This window comes from Piliocolobus tephrosceles, chromosome 18 (assembly GCF_002776525.5).
Source record: "Piliocolobus tephrosceles isolate RC106 chromosome 18, ASM277652v3, whole genome shotgun sequence".
Lineage (NCBI taxonomy): Eukaryota > Metazoa > Chordata > Mammalia > Primates > Cercopithecidae > Piliocolobus > Piliocolobus tephrosceles.
The window spans coordinates 24,701,361-24,721,535 of NC_045451.1; the positions used below are offsets into that span (position 1 = coordinate 24,701,361).

The 20,175-nt window shown below is 36.1% G+C and overlaps 1 protein-coding gene across 3 annotated transcripts in view; it reads right to left on the reverse strand.

The window, feature by feature from the left end:
• Positions 1–6,225: 6,225 nt before the first annotated feature.
• The window catches only part of RAB27B (RAB27B, member RAS oncogene family), a 173,714-nt gene continuing 159,764 nt past the window's right edge, over positions 6,226–20,175 (reverse strand). For all 3 annotated transcript variants that reach the window (XM_023218370.1, XM_023218369.1, XM_023218368.2), the window contains 3 exons: positions 17,333–17,436; positions 13,636–13,759; positions 6,226–12,517 (listed from right to left, as the gene is read on the reverse strand). In XM_023218370.1, the coding sequence (XP_023074138.1) occupies positions 12,328–12,517; positions 13,636–13,759; positions 17,333–17,436 (418 nt within the window). In that variant the 3' untranslated portion in view covers positions 6,226–12,327. The remainder of the gene's footprint in view (positions 12,518–13,635; positions 13,760–17,332; positions 17,437–20,175) is intronic.

Sequence of the window (20,175 nt, forward strand, 5' to 3'; positions counted from 1 at the left end):
TGTTGCTGTTGCTGTTATTGTTGTTGTTTTGAGACAGAGTTTTGCTCTTGTTGACCAGGCTGGAGTGCAAAGGCACAATCTTGGCTCACTGCAACCTCCACCACCTAGGTTTAAGAGATTCTTCTGCCTCAGATTCCAAAGTTGCTGGGATTACAGGCGCCCGCTAACCATGCCCAGCTAATGTTTTTGTATTTTTAGTAGAGATGGGGTTTTGCCATGTTGGCCAGGCTGGTCTCGAACTCCTGACCTCAGGTGATACACCCGCCTCAGCCTCCCAAAGTGCTGGGATTACAGGCGTGAGCCCCTGGCACCAGACCAGTAGTTTTTATCTGATTGTTTATGACAATATTATCCATCGTGTATGTATTGTTTTGGTCAGTCAACAGATTTTTAAATAGCTTCCTGAATTTTTCTGCTGCTTTTCCTTGGATTCAAATTGACAATAAAATAAATCTACTAAGCTTTTACTCTAAATTTGTAAAAAGAGTTATAAAATTAAGAGGAACACACACACACACAGCTTCTCAAATTCATTCATGTTTCTTTACTTTGAACATCTCTGCCTCTCTTCTGACCTGAAAATAAATACAGAATCCTTGTCAATATCCAAGTAGTTACTCTATCCACCCAGAACTGAAAAGTCCCCCAACTAATATTGCAATCATTATAACTTCCTTCTTGTCTCCCTTCCTTCCTATTTTTTGGTGGAAAATATTAAGGAGGCAGTAAAGATTTACGTAATAATATTAATGGATTTATTATTAAAGTATATACTACTCCATGACATGCTATCCCAAAACATGGCACTGTGGCATTTGAGAAAACAGCAGAAGCAGGAGGGCAACTCTTACTTTCCGTCCTTCTCCCTTGAAGCAGGTCATATAATCTAGCAAGAGTTTGTTTTTTAAACTTTCCCCTATATGACCCTCATTCAAGAGGTGTCCTCCTTATACTCACAGGAAAGGAATATCCTTATCTCAGAAGACACAGGGACACAGAGAAGAATCTGAACCAACAGGGCTTGCTAATTTCCCCCAACTTTGTTAACATTAGCTCATACTCCTTTTCTCCAATATACTTCTTCACAACTATCCACATATTCATCAAAACTAGCATTAAAAAATAGACAGCTTTACCCATCTCTTCAGGTCTTATGCTCTCCTATGCTACATACAACTTATATTAAAGAAATGTGTATATTAGTCTCTTATTAATCTATCTTTTATTATAGGGGCTTCAGCCATGAACCTAAGATGAGAAAGAAATATATTTCTTTTCCCCTACACACAAAAAAGTGTTTAAAGTTGTGGTAGAATTATGGAAAATTTGGATTTATCCTAGGCATGTAAGGTTGGTTTATCATTAGAAAATCAACTAATGTAATTCACCATATACACATAATAAAGGGAGAGTAATTATATGATAATTTTAGTACATGAAAAAATCACTTTACAAAATTCAGCACCTTTTCATGATAAAAACATTAAGCAAACTGGGAATCATAGAAAACTTCATCTTTTCTGATAACGAGCATTTATGAAAAGCTTTCAGTTAATATAATTAATGGTGAAAGACTAATGCTTTCCCTACTGATAGTGGAAAAAAGGCAAGGATGCCTGCTTTTTTTTTTTTTACCACTTGTCTTAAACATTGTACTGCAGGTCCTAGTCATTGGAATATGGCAAGAAAAAGAAAATAAATAAAATGAAAAGAAAAATAAAAGAAATAAAATGAAAAGAAAATAGAAAGGAAGAAGAAAAAGTAAAGGAAGGAAGGAAGGAAGGAAAGAAAGAAAGAAAGGAAGAAAGAAAGAAAGAAGAAAGAGAAAGAAAGAAAAGAAAAAGGAAAGAAAAAGAGAAAGAAGAAAGAAAGAGAAAGAAAGAAGGAAGGAAGGAAGGAAGGAAGGAAGGAAGGAAGGAAGGAAGGAAGGAAGGAAGGAAGGAAGGGGCATACAGATTGGAAAGGAAAAAGTAAAACTATCTACTTTTTGCATTTCATATAATTATTGATATAGAGAACTCTAATGAAACTACAAAACTACCAGATATTGTATACTTGAACTTTGCTGAGGGTATAGTTCTTAAATATTTTCACCCCTCCCCCCACACACAAAAGGTAACTATGTGAAGTGATAGATATGCTTATTAGCTTGATTATACTAATCATTTCACAATGTTTATGTATATCAAAATGTTACATATCCTAAATATATATAATTTTAATTTGTTAATTATATCTCAATAAAGCCGGGGGAAAAACTGGAAAAAATGAAGTTAACAAGGTCACAGAGTACAAGATTAACATAAAAGGATCAACATATTAGCAGTTGGTGAAAAGATAGACATATCAATGATTAGAAAAAAGAATCCATAAGTAGGTCCATCTGGACGATTGATTGATTTTTGAGAAACATGTCACGGCTATCCAATGGAGGAAGGAAAGTCTTCCCAACGGTGCCAGAAATACTGGAAATGTCTGCATTTGGTGGGGGGAACAAATAAACATTGATCCTTACTGAATACCATACACAATAATTAACCTGAAACCGACAACATTCCTAGATGTAAAGCTAAAACTACAAAATTTCTAGGAGAAAACCTAGTAGATTATCTTTGCAATATTAAGGCAGGCAAGATTCTAAAATAGCACACAAAGAACATGAGCCATAAAAGAAAAATAAATTATAAATTGGATTTTATTAAAATTCATCTCTTTTGTTTTTTGAAGGATACCACTAGAGAAAAAAAAGTAAGCCATAGAATTAGAGAAAATACAACATATATAGGGTTTGAATCCTGAATACATAAAGACTCTTAAAACATAAATATAATAATACAATAAAAATGGGCAAAAAAGATTGAACCATTGCTTTACAAAACAAGATATACAAATGACAAATACACACCTGAAAAATGCTCAATACATTAGCTGTATTAATACAGTCAAATGCAAACTAAAACCACTAAGAGTTACTGCATTAGTGGTGTCTAACACTCTAACCCATTAGAACAACTAAAATTAAAAGGACTTGCCCTTACTGAGGATGTGGAAAAACTGGACTTTTCATTTAGTACAAGTGGAAATGCAAAAATAGTACAACCACTTGGAAAACAGGCTGTTTCTTAAAAATTTAAATATGAACTTGCTATTTGAGCTAGTGACTCAATTCCTCATTATTTTGCCCAAGGGAAATAAAAGATTATTTCCACGGAAAGAATTGTATGTGAATTTTTGTAGCACTTTATTTGTGAGAGCCTCAAACTAAAAACAAATGCCATTAACAGATAAATAGATAAACAAAATGTGGTACACTTATATATTAGAATATAACTCAACAATATACAAGGATCAAATCACAAACAAATATGTACAGTAGATAAATCTCAAATCCTTACGTTAAGTGAAAGAAACTGGAGAGAAAAAGAAGATATGCTATACAATATCATAATGACAGAGAGCAAATTAGTAGAGTTGACCTTGAACAACACGGCATTCAACTGCAAGGGTCCACTTATATGCAAATGTTCTTCTGCCTCTGCCACCCCTGAGACAACAAGACCAACCCTCCTCTTCCTCCTCTTCCTCAGTCTATTCAGTGTGAAGACAAAGGTGAAGACCCTTATGATGATTCGCTTTCACGTAATGAATAGTAAATGTATCTTCTCTTCCTTAGGATTGTCTTAATAACATTTTCTTTTCTCTAGCTTACTTTATTGTAAGAATACAGTATATAATACATATACCAAATATGTGTTAATCGAATGTTTGTGTTATCAGTGAGGCTTCTGGTCAACAGCAGACTATTAGTAGTTAAGTTTTGGGGGAATCAGAAGTTATATGCCAATTTTTGTCTTCCTGGTTAGGGAATGGTCTGTGCTTGCAACTCCCACATTTTTCAAAGGTCCCGGGGACAGGAGTAGAAGGAGGAAGAGACTACAAAAGGGCACAGGGAAACATTGGAGGCCATAGCAATGTTCAGTGTCTTCCAAATGGTGATGTTTTTCATGGGAACATTCCATGGCAACAGTCATTCCATTATACAGTTTAAATATGTGCTATGTATTGTATATAATATTTGTTTCAATAAAGTAGTAAAAGACATAAGCACTGTTATTCTACAATCCACCCAATCAGGTTCTCTGGCAGGATTCACTCATTTTTCTTTCAACAACGAATATTTATTGATCACATCCTATTTGCCAGGCACTGTTCTAGATGCCAGGGCTACAGTAGTGGGCAGTTTGGGGGTGGGGTAGACAGGGAGAGGCAGGGAAGAAAGAAAAAAAAGTCTTTACCTTCATGGGAATATATTCTAGTGAGGAGGGACAGATAATATAGTCAGAGGTGTCTGAAGAATTGAAGAAAAATAAAGCTGAGCCTACGAATAGGGAGTTTTGGGGATGACAGTGTGGTTGCAATTTTAAATTGGGTGATAATTTAACAAATGTTAACTATAGATTTGCAATTTAAATAGGAGAATAAGACTCAATATCATGTAAATCCTTACCTATGCAATATATTTTGTCATATTTCCTTTGTGTAAATCATTCCTTTTATTTGATTAGTAAGTTATCCTTCCAGTTCTTTGAATGCTGAGCAGTGATTAGCGAACAAGGTTTTGGAATCTGTATCTCAATCCCCTTCTGGGTCTAGTTTCCCCAATATACTGAGAAAGCCCATGTTCTTTGCAAAATGCATTGAAAGAAAAACTGCGCCTAGATGGTTCAGTTAAGTGGTCTTGCTTTGATCTCCCCTCTTGGCTAGGGAAATACCGCTGGAAGTAAGGGGAGGAGAAAGGGCCCAAGGTCGCTCAGAGTGGGAGTACTCATAATTCAACTTTCTAAACTGCACAGCTCCAAATCACCCCTTCTGATTCACTTTCTCATGAGAGTGAACGAGCTCATGATGTAACTTTCTCGGGGGTATCAATCGAACAGATGAAGTTCTCTCTTGTAATCTTGCTGGCTTTAATTTTTATCCTTTTGGTAATGGACAGTCTTTTGTCTTTCTCAGAGAAATAGTCCAAAACTATGATAATTGCAAAAGTCAGATTACCATCACAAAACACTGAGTACCTATAATATAGCTTTAGTTAAATCTTAATTAGTGTATAGGCTTCCTAAGCTGTAATGCAAGTCACCTAAATGAGTTTCTAAGAGAACAGCCATGCTCACACTATTATGGCTATTCTTTCCCCACAAGTAGCAATCCATATTAGAAATGAAATTCTCCTTGGCATAGAGAACTGTGAATAATACACCTTATATATGGCTTTAAAAACAGAAATTCTATCATTACCGTGAATGTCCAGCAGCTCTATTTTTTTAATCTTTCCTTAATATGGGGCATGCTATTACTTTTTAAAAATTCTATAAAACCATTAAGAAAAATGAGTTCCCAGTTACTTATCCTGAATTATTTAAGATGAACCCAGTGGGCAAAATATTCTGCCCGTGAGAAACAGCATTATTGCTACTGGGGAATAAAGTTGAGAGAATAGTGTCAAGGATTTATTTGCCGGCAGTGGGAGAACTGTTTATCTTTAAATTAAGAACTCATCATTATCTTGGCAAAGCCGATATAAGTGACATATGGAGGGAGATCTACTCTGGGAACAAGTCAGCCTTTGCAAATGAACATTGTAAAGGAAGCTGTACAGTTGTGGTCTGGAGTTGGCCTTGAACGCCATCTTTCACCAGTGTGCCACTAAGGTAGACACCACCACCCGCTCAGCATTTTCTTATGGAGAAGAAATAGGTTATATTACGTGGAAGTGTTTATGTACTAGGGAGCACTTCAACATGTTAACTGCTAAGTTTAATAACTGTTTCCTTCAAAATTATTTTAAAAATTCACTTGCAAAGCCCAGTCTTTAAATAATTCATGAAAAATTTGAAGAGGTAAGTAAAAATCGCTTTGCTAAGTCCAAATCACTTATTTCCTAGTTCTGAATGGAATCGATTTTTAACATGATACAAGTTCCAGGCACTGTTCTAGATGCCAGGGCTACAGTAGTGGGCAGTTTGGGGGTGGGGTAGACAGGGAGAGGCAGGGAAGAAAGAAAAAGTCTTTACCTTCATGGGAATATATTCTAGTGAGGAGGGACAGATAATATAGTCAGAGGTGTCTGAAGAATTGAAGAAAAATAAAACATTGGTTTAATGTTTCCCACTCACCATACACTCAACTTCAGCACAGAAATAAAGTTGCTTTACGTACAGAAAATAATTGATAAAAATGAATTTTTTTATTTGAAAAGTGTGCAGAAACAATCACTGAATACAATTCTCAACCATAATATTCAAACCCAGACAACACAAAAATCATTGGATGCTATGATTTCTGAAGCCACTAGAACTTTGGTACAACAAAATAATGACCTAACAGTGTGCATCAGGAACCACAGTCTATTAAGGGGCATATAGAATAAAAACTCCAAGTTTATAGTTTTAAGTTACATTCATAGCACTAGACAAAACAGATCTGTGTAGGAGACAGACAAAATAATCAAACGTGCTTAGCCTAAAAATAAGGATAATATTACTTGAAGGTAAACTGTTGGGATACAATGAAGCACTTCAGTGTTATATTAGAACAACGTCTACTTTTAACACACTAAAGCAGGATAATTTATTTTTTAAAAAATAATTTCAGATACAATCAGTATCTCTTACAAGGCTATGGACACAGAAGCCCTATTTGTACATGGAAGATTTTGACCAAGCTGTAATATACTACCTAGAATTCATTGGTTTCCTTGAAATAAATACAAGATGACATACGTATTTTGTCAGTAATGAAATGTATTAAACATTTTCAATCAAATACAATGACTTCAAGTTGCCTGCCCATTTTTAGTTTTTAATACTTCTACTGTATGGAAATTAATGTGTTTTCCTTGCTATGATAGCTCTTTTGACATCAAGCAGTTTAAATTATAACTGTGGTTTTTTATTAGATTTTAGTTTGTGAATAGTGTCTATTTATGAAATGGAACATAATTTACAAACCACTTTCTTATACATATCTCGTTTGAGCCTGACATGAACTCTGTGAGGCACATATAAACACATACAGGGTTTATAAGTCCTATATGAGGATAAATCACTATGCTATTTAATGACCTACTCATGGTTCCCAAGTTGTTCTTTCTGGCCACTTTCCTTTCTACAACACTAGGTGTTTTCGCAAAGAGCATTTGAAAACAAAATCACCTGGACAAACAATAAAGATAAGCATATGTTATTACTTTTCTAGGAACAGAAACTATTTTAATATGCCAACAGACATAAAGACAGAAGCCACTGATTAAATAAGGGATCCATTAAGTTAAGGTCAGACATGCTTGCTCCTACAGAATTTGCTAATAATCCTTGTAGACAAAGTCAGCTGAGGGATGTTAGCCATTACTTCCACAGCCTACTGGAAAAGAACCAGGAAACCCACTCTGTGAAAAGATGATTTATTTGTATATTATTTTTTCTGAAAAGATGACAAAATAGTTCCACTATTCTGGCACTAATGTTTTTGCTTTTGTGTTAGTGATATTCTCTCTATGTAGGAAATGAGAAAACATCTCAACCATGGACTGTTGATACAAAGAACTCTGCAGGAAAATGTCTTTGTGATGGTACTCCTTGAAAAACTAATCAAGTGCTTTATGAAAATATCATAAATCTAATTTATAGAAAAATTAGATTTATATGCAATAAACAAAATATCTCTAAGTGTCTCACATTTTTATGCCAATAACAAAATGTTTTTTGTTCAGATATTTTTACTAGTTTAGTTCTAAGGGCATAAACCTCTACTTGGTGGAAAAAAAATGGACACATATTTGCTATGGATCTGGTTCCAAAAAACTATCTGTTACTAGGTCTTTCTTTATTCGGACTTACAATCAACCTTCTCAAAATCGACCTTTGAAGTATGACCTTCTCCAGGTTCTGCTGTATTCAAGGGCACAATTTAAACAACTTTTAACTCTAATTATCTTTATAGTTCTTGCATGACAATGTCATTGTAGTTGGGTCTCCACCCATAAATTCTAAGGCAACAAATTTATAAAATTCTCTATATATCCAACCAAAATTTGTATCAGTTCTACTGTATGAGACAAGCAGCTTCATGGATTTATAAAGCATTGAAACGACACTCATCCCAAATAATAGCCTATATCCATTTTCATGTATAAGAGCTCAGCACTTTCCCCAGAAATAAGCTGACATCACCTTGGTTAAAGATCCAGAAGAAAATATAGCTTATGGTGAATTCTTAGACAACTTTTGCAAACATAGCATCTTGGCATCTTAAAAAATGATAAAGCTTTCTCTAAAATATTCAAATACACTAGACTTCTTTTAATATCTTAAAGCTTGTTAGTAGAGAGGAAAAAACAACTCTTCTATCACTTTGGAAAATACCAGCTCTCAGATCTTCTTTATAAACAGTTGTTATGTATCTTAGGAAACCAGAGACTTGGAATATTATTTCTTTATAATTGAGTTTTAGATTATAAATCCAAAATCCTTTACGAATGAGGATTTTTCCCTCAAATGCTTGGTGTAATATTCAATAAGGAAAGAACTATGCACCCTTTTTTAAATGAAGAGAGATGCAGAATAATGAACAACCTGTTTCATGAACACAAGGTTATACAGTACTGCTTCTCTTCCTAACTGCTGCACTCACTCCACTGGTGAACAGATAGACAGGCTTCATCAAATTTGTTGATTCCCAGTGTACTCAATTTACAGCTTAAAGAACATCATATTGTGGCTATTAAATTATTTTTAATGTAGTCATGTCTTTCTCTATGGTCAAGTGTCTCTTTCTTACAAAGGGGACAAGAAAGGGCTGATTAAAATTCTTGCCTGGTTCATCTACCTGTACAGGTTGGCAAAGAACAATTTATAGTAGAAGGATGACAAAGACACCTATCTGGTTAAAAATAACAGATAAAATGTTTACTTTAGAAATGGCTGGTTTTGAATATTTTGCAGGGCATTAGCTGATAATATGAAAATAATAGTAAATTGGGAAAGTGGTAACTCGCAAGAGTTTTAAAACTCTTACAGAGAGACCCACATGCTCAACTCTTGACATTAAGTATTTTCTCTGCCAATCCTCGATTTCTTATCATCATCAGATCAAGACAAACATTATGTTCTCTGGATTATTTTTGATAAATTTTTCAAAGGATCTTTCTTTTGCTACCCTGAAAGGTAACCTTGTACCTAATCACAGCTAAGAGTCTCAGGTAATGCCAACTTCATAAGAAGTAAGTGAGGAGACCAAGAGAAGGTGGTTAAACTCTCCAGATTCCAATAAAGTCCTTGCATCCCTTGCTGATAATATCAGAAGACCTTTAGCTGTGTTATTGTCTCTGTGAGGGTTTCCTATGATATAACATTATAGGAAATGAGCTATGTGGTTGGAGGCAAATTTGGTCATAGAGGTATCTGAGGCACTGAGTTAGAGCAATGTAAACATCAAACCAGTATAAATACTCTGGAAATGGTTTCTATATCAGAAAGGAGCTTCATGTACATTTTCAACATTTCTCCTAAAGATAGTATGTTTTACTAAAGTATTGGGAGATATTTAGTAACAGGACATATCTTAGCTAAAAATACATGCTCTTGTGGGGTAAGTTAGGGGATTTGGAAATCTTTAAAGTAGTCTGTATACTTTATGGCACCAGATCAATTTGAAATTGTAAATGAATTATACAGAACTATTAATCCTGAAATAATGAGAGAAGGAATTTCTAATAATGATTACATAGAATCTGGAGTCAGGTGTCAAACTTTATGGATACATTTTTTTTTTAGATCAAGCATTTATTTATAAGTAGAACAATATTTTAAATCAATTTTGTCACTTCTCATTCCTTTTGAAATTATTACCCAATAATTGTTATTTTTACAGGAATACCCCTGTAATTATAGGTATCATCAGCCTCTGCTTCATGCTACAGCTATCAAATAATGATCTTAAAACAGACCCTGAAAAAACACTCATTAAATAACTGACAGTGACAGAATCTTGGCATAAGTAAATCAATCATATAACTGAAAATGAATAGAAACAAAAAGACATATCAAAACAGAATACTTTTAGAGTTTTATAAAGGCTTCACATTCCTGATTAAGGAAATGCAGAGGACAGTACAATTTGAATCCAAAGAAAACATTGATATAATGACCACAAAAGTTCACCAAAATTTGCCACAGCAGTGGCAATATAACTTGTTCCTGCTCACTTTCCTCCCAGAAGAAACATCTTAAATGTTAGCTTACAGTTTTCTATCTTCATGGCACAGGCACTGAGATAATGAAGAGCATCCCAGAGGAAACAACATGGGAGGGAATACCCAGCCACAGTCCATCTTAGAACCTGTTGCAATGCTGCAGAAATCAGAGGAGCTGCCCAATTAATGCTGAGAATTTCATCGGGGACTAACATCATGAAAGCTTTCAAATTATTAATATTTTGATTCATGGCACATTTATGGGTCTAAGCAATCCTAAGAACATTATAAAGAGACATTTCCTTGGATCTGTCTGTGTTTCTGAAACTGATTCAATACCAGATAGAAGTTGGTAGAGGGAAGCTGAATGATGGAATGGGATTTTTAGGGTCTTCAATGTGTATAACTTCACAAAAAATACGCACAGAGTATGAAAAAAGTAGGTTTGATGGGAAAAAATTTATAGGGCAAGGAAACAGCCTGTCAAAAAATCGTATGCTCATAATTTAAAAAATGAAAATATATTGTCTTTCTTATTGGTAAAATTGACTGAAATAAATAATATTTTGATAGGAATGGCTTGTGTTTATCAGAAACTAAGATCAAAAATTAATGTAATGTTAGTTTAGACACAAGGACAGAATAGGCCAATGAAAATGATTTTGTTATTATTTTTTAGAAAGAAAAGGAAGCTTTACATTTAAAAAAATACTGGCCAGTTTTTTGGTGAGATAAGATATAGGTCCTTCCTCACGCAACTCCCCAAATACAGCTCAACTATAGGTGTTTTGCCTTTGGCAAAATAAAATCTATTGTAATATAGAATGAGGGATTATCAATTTTTATGTGATTAATGACATGAAAATTCAGAGTGACCATAGAATTGATCCATAATTGTTCCAAAGTTACTGATCAACAAAGTAACACACCTGCAATTCTGCAGCTGATTCAAAGTCAGGAATGGGTGGGATTTGGAGGGAAGAAATATGATTTAGAGTTTCCAGTGCCTTTGTAAACTAAAAGGAAACCTGCAATAATTGTCACTTTTTGTTTCATATCACCATCATATTTTATCTAAAAAAAAGTTTTCCTTGACTGCATTTTAAAAGAGATTTAATAAACCGTAACTGTTAATTTCTCCCTGTGACTATTTTATCAACATGTGCTAAGAAAAAATGAAATGTGAAGCTGAACACCAAACCGATTTCTAAAATTTTGTTTGAATTGGAACCTCTGGAGTTCTCTGAATACCAGCTGATAATGTCAGCTTCTAATTGGCTTGAGTAAAATTTGGCTAAGTAACCCTTCCAGACATCTCTAACAGATACATTGAATTTCAGCTGTACAAATGCCAATTTCTCATACTTTCATTTTTTTTCCCAGGGTATTTGTCTTGTACTTTGTCATTTACAGTCCTGTTCTTGTCAATGTGCTATATATTAAAAATATAAAGATGGCGTTATGACACTATCTCCTGCATTTTAGCAGAAGTGTGACATTTACCTATTTGTAAACTTATCAGTAATCTATTCATTCTAGTACAGCTTATTAGGTGTACATAGTATGTCATTCTTAATTAGCCAAATAGAATTCTTCATTGTGTATCCATTTTTAGTTAGTACGTTTTCCCCAATGCAAATCTAAAAGTATACATCTGATTCAATATAAGAAGTAAATCCAACCTTTTAGAAATTCTTGTTTCTGTGTTCTCCCTTTAGTAGCCCACCCTTTTCTCCAATGTGACAGGTAACTTGTTCTGATTTAAAACTCACTGATATTTCTTCTTCTATGTTGTCTTATATACTCATTTTCTCTATAAGAAAAACAAATTGAATATCCATGATGATGAGATCACATTTGGGAAATCTTTGATCTTGTTTAAAAGGGTCTCGGGGATAACTAGTCAATTCTTTTGAACACTGTTGACTATTCTGGTTTCTTAAAATAGATTTTCTGGCAGAAAAAGAAAGACATGCCGTTGTGCATGGTTTACTCAATGACAATTGTGTGGTTTGTCATTGTTTATAAAAGCAATATTTTGGTGGGGTTTTTGATGTTCAGTTTCTATTTAGAGTCTAGCAGACACATTTCTTCTCTGGTGGCTTTTCCCCATCCAACTTTCCAGAATTTCCACCATTGACAGTATCGGGGATTTGTGTTTTCTCCACACACTGTTCCATTCGCTTCATGATTAAGTCCAAAAGGGTTTCTACAGCTTTCTCCACATTCTGTCCAGTTGCTGCACTTGTTTCAAAATATGGTATGCTAGCATAGAAAGGATGACAAATATTTTTGAGAGAAAGAAATCAGAACAGATACAGCGAGATTTACAAGTGAATCACACATGCAAAAATGGCTGGCTGAGAGATTGTGAAATAATTATGGTTTTGCTGGCTAAGTTGGAAAGCATCCTTGTTTTTTCCTCAGTGAGTAAAAATTGGTGAGCTGCTCTTTAGTATGATAATAACCAGTTTTATGGACAAGGAAATTGACGCAAGAGGTAGTCAGGAAGTTAAAGCCAAGGCATTGTCACTGCTTAAAAAAATTAGGAGGGGAAAAATACCCCCTGATCAATAAAACTACTGACCAACATTACTATTAAAATACTGCTTCCCTTCCACTCAATTATCTTGAAATGTGCTTTAAAAATAGGTATGCATTGAATAAGGATATTCATGTGAATACAGTCAATGTTTATTTGGATTTAAAAGTTTCAAGAAGACATGTAAATTGTACAGCTTTCAGAGAGAATTCTTCCATAAAAAATTGGCAGATATGATAAAGCTACTTTAAATTTAAAAAATAATGACAGATTCTGCCACGGAAGTCAATTTACAATTACATGGGGTGCTGTTTCTGTTTTTTTTTTTTTTTTTTTTAAGCTGCCATTCAAGCTCAGCTGGGATAAAGACCACATTTTCATGCCCATGTCAGGGATTATTCCTTAGAGTTTTACATCTATTGATTGACAGGCAGAAGAATACAGTGTTTAAGAGCATGAGCTTTGATCTCAGACTGCCTGGATTGAGTTTAAGCTCTGCCTCTGTATTAATTCACTGCATGGGGTGGCCTTCCATCAGTTACTTAATCTCTCTGTGACTCAATTCTTATATATAAAATGGGATAACTCTAGCTATGATGGGTCAAAATAAGTTAATGTCTAGGAACTGTTGGTAGCACATTATAGGTATACAGTAAATGTTAGGTGCTCTTATTATTAAGTAATTTATTAATACATCACACATATCTTGCTTAAAGATTGTTTTAATCCAGGTGCTGTTCTTGGTTAAGGGGATTTCTTCTAATATCAATCTAATGTCTCTGCTCCATTTGTTGAAAAGCAGTGTGCAAAGTCACATGCCATCTCAGTGTAACTGACTTACCCATATTTGTCAGCCAGTTCCCGAGCTTGCCGTTCATTGACTTCCCTCTGGTCTGGTAGGTCTGCCTTGTTACCAATTAATACTATATCTGGATTTTCACAATAAGCATTTGCTTGCAGTTGGCCTTGCAAAGAAAGCAGATGGAACCAGCAAGTTATTGATAAATAAGTGATGTGAAATGACTGCTCAGATTCCAGATTCCTGATCTAATTGTTCATCTCCAGTGTGGTTGCTCACTAGTTATATTAGCCAAGTTATTTCCTCTTCCCAGTCACAATGTGCTTATCTATTAAATGGAGATAAGATCCTACAAATTGCAGATTATGAAGGGGACTAATAATATATATGAAATACCTGTATTAATACCCAACATTTAGTAAATGTTAGGTGCTTTTATTATTAAGTAATTCATTAAAACATCACATGTGTTCCTTTAGAAGATCTTTTTAATCCATGTGCTGTTCTTGCTTAAGGAGATTTCTTCCAATAATATATATGAAGCACCTGTGTCAATATCAAACATTTAGTAAATGTTAGGTGCTTTTATTATTAAGTAATTCATTAAAACATCACATATATTCCTCTGGAAGATCTTTTCAATCCATGTGCTATTCTTGGTTAAGGGGATTTCTTCTAATAATATGTATCAAGTTGCTAGCACATAGTAAGTATTCAGTAAATACGGAATACAACTGGGAAATGCTCTCTGAAATGGCCATAACTACTTCACACCATTTGTTCCTGAAATATAGGTGGAGGTAAATAGAACTTGATTTTTAAGTGGATAAATTTGCTTTTTCCTTTAGGAAGTTGCTACCTTTCCTTTCCCTAATCTTTGAAGTGATGATTTATAGTGTGGAACATTTTTTAATCACTACGAATTCATGTAGAAACAATTTTAAGACAAGTAACTTGTTTTTCTCTTTTCTCCAAAAACATTATGTGTGGGGGGAGGGGTGAGGAGAGAGAGAGAAAGAAGAAGGAAGGAAGGAAGGAGGGAGGGAGGAAGGAGGGAGGGAGGGAGGGAAGGAACTTTAGTGAAGTTAAAGATGTGCTGAGATTCACTTCAATATGAGCAATGGGCAAAACCAGAGACCACATACAGGGAGGGAATGGAGGGAGAAAGGGAGGGAGGGGTGGGGAGGGGAGGGAAGGGGAGGTCAGGGAAGGAAGTGAATAGTAAGAAAAAAAGGAAAAAAATATAAGAAACCTGTCAAGCTGTGTTTTCAAGGTTACAGAGGCTGCTCTAATGTCTATCATAAGGCAAGCTGTGTGCTACCTTGCTGAGACTGGAGGAAGAAGACAAAGAAAGGCTTACTCTGTAACACCAATCACTTGGGTGTTAAAATTAAAGTGTTATTAGGCATGACAATTAATTATCTTAAATCCCAGCAATATCCTTCTGGAGATGTTTAAAAACAAGGGAGACTCTCATCTGCCTTGAAAAAGGATAAACAAACCATTCTCTGAAAGAATTTAATAAGCTTATTATCTCCTTGTCTCCTCAGAATCTAATGCTACCACCAAAATTTGGGTAAGGAAATACAGTATTAAATGGAAATAAAGGACAGATCCTAAGATAAACATTCATTTGGAGAGGCAATTATGAAAGTCAGAATTTGTTTCCCCATTGATTACAAGGTTATTGAACCCACACTGAGAGTGGTTCTATATAATTATTATATAGAATAGTGAATTATATACAAAATATATTATCAATTTTGCATAATATGTAGTGATAAGAAATGTATCTATTTTGAGCATCTACTTAGTGTGCCAGGCATTCACCCAGGTGTGGCATATTGCATTGAAATAAAATGGAAAAGTCTGCACTTTCATAAGAGCTTACATTCTAGTAGTACAAAGCATCAAAAACACAAGTAAGCCAAAAACACATCACATCATGTCAGGTGATGGCTAGGACTGAATGAACTCTAAAACGTGTTGAGGGGATATAGAGTGACGAGTACTATTTCTGATGGGGTGGTCAGTCAAGAGACAAATAAGGTTTGGGTAAAACTTGGAGTGTAGAAATGGTATGGTTTGGATCCATGTCTCATGTTGAAATGTAATCCCCATTGTTCGAGGTGGGGTCTAGTGGGAGGCAACTGGATCGTTGGGGAGGATTTCTCATAAATGGTCTAGCACCATCCCCTGGTGCTGTTCTCATGATAGTGAGTTCTCATTAGGTCTGGTTATTTAGCAGTGTGTGGCATATCCCCTTTTGCTCACTTGGTGCTCCTGCCATGTCAGATGTGCCTGCTTCCCCTTCAGCTTCCATCATGATTGTAAGTTTCCTGAGGCCTCCCCAGAAGCCAAGTAGATGCCAGCAACATGCTTCCCATACAGCCTGCAGAACTGTGAGCCAGTTCAACCTCTTTTCTTTATAAATTACCCTGTCTCAGGAATTTCTTTACAGCAAGGCAAGAATGGACTAACACAAAAAGTAAACCAAAAAATACATAACATATTATCAGGTGATGGCCATGAGTTATAAAGTGTGTTGAGGTGATACAGAGTGATAAGTACTATTTTAGATGGTGTGGTCAGTCAAGAAATAAATAAGGTTTGGCCAGAACTTGAAGGGAATGAAGCAACTAGCACAGGGCTGTAAATGGGAGAAGAGGAAACAAGATAAAGAGAATAGCAAGCTTTTCATATTGGGAATAGCATGGGAGCCACTTTGGCTGAAGTCTAGTGAGCTTGGCCCGAGTAAGAGGGAACTAGGGAGGAAGCCCAGACATCATCACAGTGACCTTGCAGGTAAGTGAAGGACTCTGGATTTTATTCAGGGTAAGATGGAAAGTTACAGAAGGACTTTGAGCAGGAGAAAAACATGATCTAGTTTTTAAAAAATACAACTCTAGCTACAGATGGCCCAGACAAATCTGGAAATAAGAGCAGCCCCATAGGACGACTCAGCTGTCCTGCTACTTGTATATTCTGCTAGGATCAAAATTCTTATTTGTAATAAAAAATGCAAATGAAATATGCCCTTTATTACTACATCAAGTAAAACATAAAGGAAAATTCCAATACTTCTCTCCTGTGTTGATGTATGTCAATATGACTTTAGTAATTTATTAGGCAACATTTCAATTTGTATTATATCGAAGTTTTCACGGAGGCTGGAGATTTGTCTTTACATGGTTTCCTCACATTTGAACCATGTTTTACAAGTAAAATTCCCAAGCAAGCTGACTGACCAACACACTGTGCTGTGCCTCACCTTATCATTATGCGACTGGTCTGCTCTGGTTTCATGCCTAACTAACCCACTAGTGTTTAACACACCTTAAGTGCCAGTGTCCTCTCAGAAAATACTGCCGATTTTCCCTGTGATCTCTCCAGGTCAAATGTAGTAGCTCACTTAGGTTTAAGAAGTCCTTCAACATTTACTGGAAAGTGGAATTAACAGCCTTTCAATGGCAATAATAAAGATCTTCAATACAAGTGGTGATAAAGCAACATAGACTTCCTCTAAAAATATCGAAGGAAAATACAATTCCAAGCTACCTAGGGTGGTCCACATAAAGGCCACCACTTTGAAGGTGATGCAGTGACACAGGCAATACTAAACTCGTGACTCTGAAAGTTCATCTGTGGTACCCAATCTGGTTTCATTTTGCAAGACCAACAAGCACCTAGGGTAGTTGGGTCCCAAAGCGGCCAATGCACATTACTCAGTCCCACTTACTCATCCAGTTTCTGACGTTTAAGAAGCTCTGTTGACTGGTGAGGTCAAACATTAATAAGAAGCCCATGGCGTCTCTGAAAAATGCAGTGGTGAGACTCCGGAACCTGCCGAGGAAACACAGTTGGTAGTTCTGAAAGTTAGTCCACATAACTTTGACAACAACACAAACAACAGTTTCCCTTTCAGGCATGAATTCTCCGTGGCTGGCCCTTATGGAATATCCTAGGGAAGTGGGAATGTGAGCAGAGAGACTGCTGAAGAACGAAGGGAGAAGATTTGGTTGTACGTTTTTTTTTTTTTAAGACCACTTCCTGGCTTTCTGATCTCACAGCACTTTATACACACAGTTTGTAACATTCAATCACGGATTTGCTTACACAGCTTCTTGGAATCTTTTTGGCTCATGGGCATTTTGCGGTCCACAATTAAAATGTAAAGCACTTTAGAGTGGGGACTTTAACTTATACTTTCCATCTTTCTTGTCTGTGCCCAGAAGAAAGCTTGGCACACAGTAGCCTGAAAATGAATGCCTGTGATGATATGAAGGAAACCGCAACTTGTTAGCTACAGGAACTGGAATTCTTTTGTAAGGAAAAATATTGACGACAAAACTCTTTTTAAAAAGCACTGTTTGGGGATAAAACTGAGCTTCAGGTTGGCATCTAGGATTCACGAGGAAAAGGAAGATGATTGAGGGACTGAGTGTAGGTCAGGACAGAAAAGAGACATAGTCATTGAGGAAAGGAGGAAAGAACTCTCATTTCTAATCAGGATTTTGGAGAATTTGCTCTTTCGTGTGCAATGCAGTTTTTCCCTGCCTGGTCAGCTATCCATGTCCCCACCTCCGACCCCAGTCACCACCAACCATCTTTAGTGAAGTTAAAGATCTGCTGAGATTCACTTCAATACGAGCAATGGGCAAAACCAGAGACCACATACAGGGACCAGAGAAGGTTTTGAATTTGGCAATGGGTTTTTAGAAAGGCACACAACTTTGAACTAGAGACATGCTTCCTATCCTAAATGTTCTTCTAATTTTTGGTCTCCTATTTTAGCTAATTTGTAGATCCTTTGTGTTGGTTTCCTCCGAAGTCTACTCTTGACCCCTCTCACTCTATATACATTGACTGGAAAATCTTATCCCCTTCCCTGGCTCACTTGTTGGATACTTCCACCTGGAGGAAACTCAGGCACCTCCAACTTCATACATCCAAAACCAAACTGGCCACTCTTCCTAATTTCTTTTTCCATTTATACATCACCATCCTTCTGGTTGCCACAATCCCTTCCTCCTTCACCTGATGTCTACAGCTAACACATATCTTTTGACCTGCTCATTTCTGTCCATCTACTCTACCACTGCTCTACTTCCAAACCCATTCTATCTCACCTGGACAACTTCAACAGCTTTCTCATTAGGCTTCCTGTGTCCAGTTTTGTTTGGGACCCTACTCCTATCACCATTCCATTTCTTCCCATAGATTATATCAATGCTCTACTAATGACATTTTTAATGATTAGACATCACTCGTAAGCTAATGTACAAACTCCTTACAAAGCTGGCAAGGTTCTGCAGGAAGTGATCTTTGTTCCTCTATCCAGCTTCATCCCTTTGACTACCCACAGACATGCTGATCTTTTAGTTCTTAGAAAGCTCACTCTGCTCCCCTGGGCTTTCACACATGCTGGTCTTTCTGTGGGTTACCTTGTCTTAGTGCTTCCTTTTCTTCCTACCACTTCGTTGAGCCTGGATTGTACCCACTCATACATTGTGCATGAGTACATACATAATGGTATCAGAAGAAATATCACTTTCCCAAGGGGCCTTCCCAACACTGCATGTGGGCTATGCACTCCTCCCGGTGGGCCTGCCTATGTCTTTGTTTTCCTGTTACTTTCCTAAGGCTCCATTGCAATTGTTTATTCATCCAAATTCTATCCTAGACTGTAAGCTCCAACGGTAAGGGAGCTGTGTTTCTAACTTGCTATCTGTCATATTTTCATGGCTCAGAACATGGTATTTGCTCACTAAATATTTGTGAAGTTAAACAGTGCAAGAGAAAGAAAGAAACAGTAAAATATATGCAATTATTAAATATGTAAATAACTGCAACAGAGAATGATACTTTTCATACGAAAAGATGGGAGAAGAGATATTTTCACTGCTATTTATTTTCAAAGTAGGATTTGTTTATAGGGCATCATCATGATCTAAAAATGTAGAGCAGAAATACCAAAAAAATTTATTCAGTTTTTTCTTGTGGATTTGTTTCTACCATTCCTTGGAATCCCACAGAGATTATAGTGCATTGATTGAATAGTTATCCCTCTTTGGAGACTAGCTGTACCCACAAAATTGTCTCCTACTCGACCATAATTGTGTCATGCCAGGAAAACTGCTCTTTGTTCCCTCCTTAAGTGTGTGTGTCTCATTTGAGGACAAGACTTTGTGTTATTTCCTCTCATTGCCCAGAGCGTATGACAAAGTTACTGGAAAACATGCTTGCCATAGTGATCTGATTGTGGCAAACAATTTCTCCTCCATAGCAGCATGGATAGGACATGCTTGTTTCAGAGGAGTAACAGATATCCTGCTCTATTCTGTCCAGTATCTTTGATATCCCCCATTTCCCCCACGAGGAGACAAGTAATTCCTTTCCAGCCTCCCCCACCCATCTCATTCTGTCTATTGAGTCAGCAGGGTGGAGGAACCAGTGAAACCATGTTCCAAAGAGTTAAAGAAACCAATGATGAACAGGAATTGAGTGTGCAGGATGGCAGATAAAGAAGGAAATAACTTGCTGAAACACTGAAACTCCCTCTGCTTATGAGATAAGTGAACT